This window comes from Xenopus laevis, chromosome 8L (assembly GCF_017654675.1).
Source record: "Xenopus laevis strain J_2021 chromosome 8L, Xenopus_laevis_v10.1, whole genome shotgun sequence".
NCBI classification, from domain to species: domain Eukaryota; kingdom Metazoa; phylum Chordata; class Amphibia; order Anura; family Pipidae; genus Xenopus; species Xenopus laevis.
In genome coordinates, this window is record NC_054385.1 from 49,896,235 (window position 1) to 49,904,430 (window position 8,196).

The window sequence follows — 8,196 nt, forward strand, 5'->3', positions numbered from 1 at the left end:
TCTCCATTCTATTTTCTTGCAGGAGTTGGGTGTCAGATATTCATTGACTCAGTGGCGGAACTACCGGGGGAGCTGCCAGGGCCCGCACCCCCTCAGGGCCCCCGGCAGTGCCATGCGCCACTGAAATCCCCCCGGCAGCGCCGCGCCACTAAAATTCGGGCCGTACGGAGGGGGGCGGGGGCCCGACTGTATTTAATTGATGGGGAAACACCCTATTATATTCTCTTTTTTTCTAGACACATAAATGTTACTATATACCAAAAAAACGAATATACATCATATTTATGAATTAAACGTGATTCTATTACTATAGTGTAATCCATAGTAACAGAGGAGATCAGAGCACCAAACTACTTTACTTTATATATATATTTAAAAGCACCTATGAAATAAAAATATGACTATGCAAGAATCAGTCAACAAACAAATGACAGAATAGCCTTATGTATTTATGATTTTTATTTGCATGAAAATATCTTTTTTAATAGATCTTCCACAGCAACTGCTCACTTTTTCTTTTTCCCCAGGCGGGTATTCTTTTTGAATGAATGACGTAGGCGCCCGCCTCCGCCAATCCAAACACCCGTGGGCGTGGCAAATTATTCATGCATCCTGGACCCAATGACCGGAGCGGGAGGTTGTTTTAAACAGGGGGGAGAGTCGTGTAGCCAATCAGGAAGCTCTCGTAGAAAGCTAGCGCGAGGTTGCGAGCCAGGCTTTTAGCTCAGAGCGGCGTGCGCACGGGGGGACTCCACACTTAGCGAACAATACAGGTAACGTCCTACAGCTTCTGTCTGCCTTTCTGGCACCCCCTCCTCTTTCCTAAACTTTCCGCTTAGTCTCGCCGGACCCATCTCCTACTATCCCCTTGGCTTCCCTCTGTCTTTGTGTATGTTTATACCTGTGCCCAACTTTCCCTTTCCAACCCCGTAATATTCGTGCCATCTGCACTTTATCTCTAATGTATATAGATGCCTGTTCGTGTCTTCCTGTGCCGTGTTTCGTACGTTTTACTAATAGAACCCCGTCAGCAATGGAAAGAACTACATCTCCCAGCATCCCTGTTAATCGGCAGAGCTGACTGCCTATGCTGGGACATGTAGTTCTGCAAAAAGCTGAGGCGCTTGTGTGTTTGGGCATTGCAATATAGCGGTGCATTAACATGGCTGTCCCTGTCATCCTCTGCCTTGTTGTTTCCCTGTCTTAAGAGGAAGACGAGGGAGGAGGAGGGGTGGTGGGGGAATTCCCCCCCCCCAATCTGTTATTTACCCCATTTCTTGTGTATTGCGTTTATTTAGTGCCCCCCAGTTAGTGCCCAGTTAGCTTGTCCCTCCGCGCTGCAGCTTTGCCCTGAGACTCCCATTAATAACACGGCAGTGGGGTAGAGAGCGCTGCACTCGCCTCATCTCTACTCTTTAACCTGCTCGCTCTGGCCAGGGATAGTATTTTAAGCCCCCAAAACTACCCCGTGTTCTTGCCCTGACTCTGCTCTGTCCATTGCTGTCGGTTTTTCCGTAGTTCCCCTCGTCGTTTTGCTGTTTTTCTACTTTTTCCCCCGCGCCCCCTACCCAGCGTCTCCCTCCCTTTGCCTGTAATGGCTGAACGCGGCTCTTTGTTAAGCAGGGTATTGCGCTAAGCCTCAGCGTGTAGGGATGGGGGGGCAGCGTAAAACGACTCCCCGCGCCCGCCACAGCCTCGCTCGTTCATATAAATGACATATTCGGAGAGTGGAGAGTCTGTTCTTTCCAGCCGTGCCTTTTGTGGCTTTATCCCGCTCTCCGCCGCCGAGAAAAACGGGTCCGTATGTGCGCGCGAGGAATGCAGTGAGTGTACAGCAGTGTCTATGCACGCAGAGAGAAGCCATTTTAGTGAATGGAGAGCCCATTGCAAAGAACAGCTTGGACTCCTCTATATACTCCATAGCAAGGCTATATACTCATACACGAACCGCCGGCACCGGACTTTAATCCCAAATTCCCCCACAAACCTCCGACCCACGTTCAAATCCCAAATAGAGGCTTTGCGAGGGCTGCATTTCAGGGGGACTTTCTTTCATGAAGAAGCATTTCACAAAATGGAAGATGAATTATTGGTGTCTTGTTGACCCGCCGCCGTCTTTTCTTTTTCCCTCGCAGTGCAGCTCTATGCAGAGACTGGGGCTGTGCCTGCAACTCCAGCCGCCACAGGGGGCATTTATTCACACAGCTGCTTTATACCATTTCTCTCATTTCTTTTAATTATGACCTTGGCTGTGGGGAAACAGAAAGATGGCGGGGCAAAGTGTTTGTTTTGGGGTTTTTTTTTTTTGCATTTTTCTTCCATCTTCCTTTTTTTTTCTTGGAAGTTGTAAGTTTACTTCACCTTTATTTTTTTTTTAAAAAAAATATGACTATTTTATTCTATCATTTTTATTTATTTATTTTTTTTAATTCCCACTATTATATTAGGAAAGTATTTGTCTTGTGAACTTTTGCTCTTTGGGATTTTTATTTTTTTTATTTTTTATAAATAGTCAGTCATATCTGAATTATTTTGTAGGGGGGAGTCCTTATTCCAGTTCAACATTTCTATGTTTGCTTTAGTTTAATTGTTAGACTTGTTTCCTGACGTACTTGGCTCAGTTGCGGCCTCAGTTGGTAAAGCCGAAGGAAAACTGCTGATTTTTTTTATTAGTAGCTGCAAAACTAATGATGAAAGTAAAGCTACAAAAGTCCTCGAAATACAGAGTGCCCAATGAGATCTCATCGATCCACAGCATAAACCTAACTCAACCCTAGTAAGTACTAGGGTTGCACCAATTCCACTATTTTGGTTTTGTCCGAGCCCCCGAATCCTTCACGAAACATTCGGCCGCATACGAAACCGAATCCTAATTTACATATGCAAATTCTGGTTGGAAAAACCTTTTACTTGTTTTGTGACCAAAAGTCACACAATTTGCCTCCCTGCCACTAATCTGCATATGTAAATTTGGGTTTGGCCAGGCAGAAGGCCCATTCCCTAACCAAATCCTAGATTTGGTGCATCCCTATAAAGTATAGTACACATAGGAGGATTGGCTACAAATGCATAGTACTGTGGACCAAGTTCATTTATGCTTTGACAGTGTATGTAAATACAGTAGAACCCCCATTTTACATTTTTAAGGGGACCAGAAAAAAATGTAAACATCAGGGAAATGTATTATGCATAATATATAGGTGGGGCCACAAAACAACAATTTAAAATGGGGGGGGGGGGGGGGTTCTACTGTAATTGTTTTTTTTTTTGTGCTAAGGTTGGCTTTCTCTGCTTCTGTTGAGCAATATCCTACAGACCTCTTGGCGTTTCCATTAAAATGGTTTGGTGAAACTTCTTTATGGCATTTAAAACAAGTTTTATTTTTTGTCTTAGAGTAAAGATGGCTAAAGGTGACCCTAAGAAGCCGAAAGGCAAGATGTCTGCTTACGCATATTTTGTGCAGACATGCCGTGAAGAGCACAAAAAGAAAAATCCTGAAATCCCTGTCAACTTTTCAGAGTTTTCAAAGAAGTGCTCTGAGAGATGGAGGGTATGTTGTCTGACAAAAAAGGCTTATTAGTTTTAATAGACATGGATTATTAAAACTAATGGCTTTCCTATTATTCAGGGCATGTCTGGTAAAGAGAAGTCAAAATTTGATGACCTTGCGAAGGCAGACAAAGTGAGGTATGACAGAGAAATGCAAGACTTTGGACCTGTAAAGAAAGGCAAGAAGAAGAAGGACCCAAATGCACCTAAGAGGCCACCGTAAGTACCAAGTTTGCTGGGTGGGGGGCTTGTTTTTATGTTGGTACTTAAAGGGCATGTAAAGGCAAAAAAATAAAATCACATTTTTACTTTCTTTAATGAGAGAAACCTATCTCCAATATACTTTAATTAAAAAAAAAATGTGTACCATTTTTATAAGAAACCTGGCTGTATGAAGTGAAATTCTCCCTTCATTTACTGCTGTGGATAGGAATTGTCAGATGGTCCCTAACTGCTGAGCAGGGAATCAATCATACTTATGAACAGCAGGGGGAGCCCCCACCTTCCCAGCCATGGGAAGCAGCTTTGTTAACGACAATCCCTAAGTAGCCCAGACCACGCTGAGCATGTGCACAGTCTTAGTCTTGCAAAGATGTTTAACAAAGTTGTTTAGGCTTGTGGTGCAGTAAGTTCATGTTTATATTTAGTATACAAAATACAGCATTTTTAGCCTTATTCTATTTTAGACTTTACATGCCCTTTTTAGTCACTAATTGTGCTTGTGTTGCGTTTTTTTTTTTTCCCCCTAGATCTGGCTTTTTCCTTTTCTGCTCAGAATTCCGTCCAAAAATAAAATCTACAAACCCTGGTATTACCATTGGCGATGTGGCAAAGAAACTAGGTGAAATGTGGAATAATCTTAGTGACAGTGAGAAGCAGCCATACAACAACAAGGGGGCTAAACTGAAGGAAAAATATGAAAAGGTAATACTGAATTTTCTTGATGCTCCTGATGTTGACAGTAGTTTCCAGGGACCAAGTGTTAACTTGTTTCTTTTCCTACTTTAAAAGGACGTTGCTGACTACAAGTCTAAAGGAAAGTTTGATGGCGCTAAAGCAGCCCCAAAACTAGCACGGAAAAAAGAAGAGGACGATGATGATGACGATGAGGAAGATGAGGAGGAGGATGAAGAGGACGAAGATGATGATGAATAAAAGTTGTACATTCTGTCCATGTGAATACCATAGAGTAGGGGAACTGCAGTCAATGACTCCATCTTGAATAAGGTGGTCAACTTGCCCTCATTAGGTTTAATTGCAAAAATTTGGTTATGGAATCTTAGTTTCAGGATGCTCTTGGAATTGTAACTGGTTTACCTTAAGTAGCCGTGCGTGGTAACATGAGCAATATGAAACTGTCAAAGCTGTACATATTTCCAAACTTTTTTTAAAGAAAAGGCGCTCTGGTGTTCTCCTCACTCTGTGCACTTTGCTGTTAGTGTAACAAAGCATTTAAAAATGTTTCAAGCATTTTTTTATTTAAGGTGTTACTTAATGGTTATTGGTTAGAAAATCCTGGGTTATGAACTGTACATATCTGTAATCTGTAAACTACTTCAAATTCCTATGGTGCATATTTCTTGGAGCTCTTGGTACCTCAGGGATTACAAACTTCCCTGGACTAGGACACCCCCCTTCCAAGGGGCTGCCCTTCTAGCCCAAAGCATGCACATGAAATCAACTTACACTACATTGAACGTCTATTTAGCTTAAAGTTTGTCTTTCTGTATATAGTGATTAGCATTCTGCCATTGGTTGTCGAGAGGGGTTCAGCTGGCATGAGTTAACATTTATGGGTTTATTTTTTAGTTAAGTGCGGTAGTTTTTAAACAAAGACTGTAGACACTACTTTACTGACTGAAGTGAAGAACGAGTGAGTACAGGATCTGTGAGTTCAAAAACGTTCTGTACTTAAAATTTGCATTGTTTTTTTATGTTTAGAATGCTGAAATGTTTTTGAAGCGAAATAAAACAGTATTACATTTTTAAGACTGTTCTTGACAAGTTCCACATGCTCTACTTATTTCCATGATCCTAGTTTGAAGTTTTGTAATTTTTTTTCCATTACAGAGCTGTTTTCATTGCTTATATGAATTCTGTAACAATGCCACCTGCTTGTCTGTTCTTGTGACTGTACAGTCAGATTTCTTCAAAGGGGAAAGTGAACTGTTCAGATGTGAGCAGAAGCCTCAGATACCCTTTTCCAATTTCCTTCCTGATCAGAGCAACATCAGAACACTGTTTTCTTCTGAAGGTAAAGCTGTTTGACCAAACAGTTACAGTAACGAACCAGCAGGTGGAGCTTTTACATTTGTTTTATTTTCAGTTTATAATGCCAATACATTATTGGTTGCAAGCATATTTGGAAAAGCACCCTTGCTTTTAAGGTTTTTATGTATTCTTTAACTGCAACACTGGGTTGATAGGTCCAGGCTTAATGGAGTACAAATACAGTGTCACTTTACAATTTGTGAGTAACTGCAGGAGGAGAAAAAAAGTCAAATTACCAGTCCACCGAGAAGCCCTTTATTTTTTTGTTGTATTTGACAAAGGCGCCAGCTGTTAATGGAGGGGTTTATTTATACTCCTCTCTGTTAAAACTATCCTGATGGCATGCGAAGGGGCAAAAGGAAAAATAACTATCCAGTAGTTTTGTTTTTGTTTTTTTTAAGAACACCCCCCCCCCCCCCCCATTTGATTAGTGCAGTCCCATTAAGGGTATACGTGGCTTGGATACTTTTCAATCCCAAGTGCATGACTTTATATTTATCAACATTGAATCTCATCTGCCACCTAGCCTCCCAGATCGTTTGTAAAGTTCCTGTTGCAAGGATAGCACATCCTGGATGGAATTGATTGGGCTGGATAGTTGTCATCTGCAAACACTGATACATTACTTGCCCTCCCATAAATCATTAATGAATTAGTTAAACAAAAGTGGACCCAATACCCTCATTCCAAGTAGAGAGTAATATTAACAACCACCCTCTTTACCTGATCTTGTAGCCTGTTTCCTTTCCATGTGCAAAGACTTCATTATGCCCAACAGACCTTAGTTTAGAAAGCAGACGTGGGGCAAAACACTTTGGCAAAATCCAAATAGATCACATCTACTACGCCACCCCCCCCACTGTCCAGCATCTTACTTACCTCATCATAAAAACCAAACATGTTTGTCTGATATGACCTACCCTTCATAAAACTATGCTGTTTGCTGCTCATAATGCCATTCACTAGGAAAATTTTGAATGTGATCCGTTAACAAGCCTTCAAATAATCGATGTCAAATTTACTAGTGTATAATTGCCAGGCTGATTTTGTGATCCCTTTTTAAATATTGGAATGCTATCAGCTTTCCTCCAATCCATAGGTACCATACCAGATACTGACTTACTAGGATTTTCGCTAAATATGACATTTGGCAAGGAGTGCCCACATTTTGCATTCAGTTTTGAAGTGATTTTTAAGTAATTTTTTTTCCTTAGAGAAAACAATGCAGGGGAGGCAGTATCAACTTTGCATGCAAGTAAAATAGTAAATGAGGTTGTCTACTGTGTGCTTTGTAATAATTAATGCAAATCAATGAAAGAAAAACATTGTTAAAGAAAGCCTGGTCTGTGCTTGAATTAGAACATGTAAATAGCATGGGAAACCTTTTCATACAGTGTAATGCGTAGGTACAAGACCTGTCATATTCAGAAAAATTAAAAAAAGAAATGCAGCTCTATGGGTTTATGCAAAAATGTATATGATATGACAACAAAAGAGCCATGCACATACAGGAACAGGTGACTGGGCTGGTCAGGCACAAATTTTCCTAAAACTTGAGCTTTACAGGAAAAGCCAAAGTCTGCCTGAAGGGTGTTCAGTATTTTCTAATTGTGCTGTACTAATCATTTGATCGAACACTTAATTAGTACATCACATTCATTGCACACCCAAATTAGTAATTTCTTTTTAAAAGAAGTTATACCCGCTTTCAAATCCCCATGTTTCCATGTCAGGACATACAGTAAGTAACCTCTCTATTCCTCGCCAAGCACTAAAATGAGGTAAATCTTATCTTGTTGGATAACAAATAACATATTTTACTTCTCATCAGATATATATAGAAGTCATGAGAAAAAGCAAGTAGCAAACTTTGAATCCGTAGCTTGTAGAACTACCTTAAGGCTAGGGCCAGATGGGGCCAAAATCAGCCTGCTGAAATCCAAAGGCTAATTTCAGACCCTCACTGCGAGCAGTATCCACTTCTTTAATGTCCGGAACCCATGTGTCGGCTCTGGCACGAACACTCTCGGTGGTTTCCTAAAATCCACCGAGTGTGTTCACGCCAGAGCTGAGACGGGTTCTAGATGCGAAAGAAGAAGTGGATACTGCTTGTATTGAGGGACTGAAGGCTTGTGTCAGACCTTTCGGTTCTTGGCCTGAAGAGAAACACTTGGCCATTACAGCAGCTTGATTGGTTTTTTTTCAGCCATTCAGTAGTATTCACTGCTCACACTGTCCTATTTCATTGATCTGGTCTGGAAGCCTTGTATTTTCCTTGAGGATACTCTGATACAAAGTGGAGTATATGGGTAGGGGATCTCTTGATTGTGAGGGATTCAGATACTTTGTCCACAAACAAACCCCAAATGATCACAC

The 8,196-nt window shown here is 41.2% G+C and overlaps 1 protein-coding gene across 2 annotated transcripts; it reads left to right on the top strand.

Moving 5' to 3' along the window:
- The first annotated feature begins 619 nt into the window (after positions 1–619).
- hmgb3.L (high mobility group box 3 L homeolog) lies at positions 620–5,545 on the top strand. Of its 2 annotated transcripts, XM_018228657.2 has the most exons (5): positions 620–773; positions 3,394–3,550; positions 3,629–3,768; positions 4,299–4,473; positions 4,561–5,545. In XM_018228657.2, exons 2-5 carry the CDS (start codon positions 3,401–3,403, stop codon positions 4,702–4,704), a joined length of 609 nt encoding a protein of 202 aa, XP_018084146.1. In that variant the 5' UTR covers positions 620–773; positions 3,394–3,400; the 3' UTR covers positions 4,705–5,545.
- Positions 5,546–8,196: the final 2,651 nt, after the last annotated feature.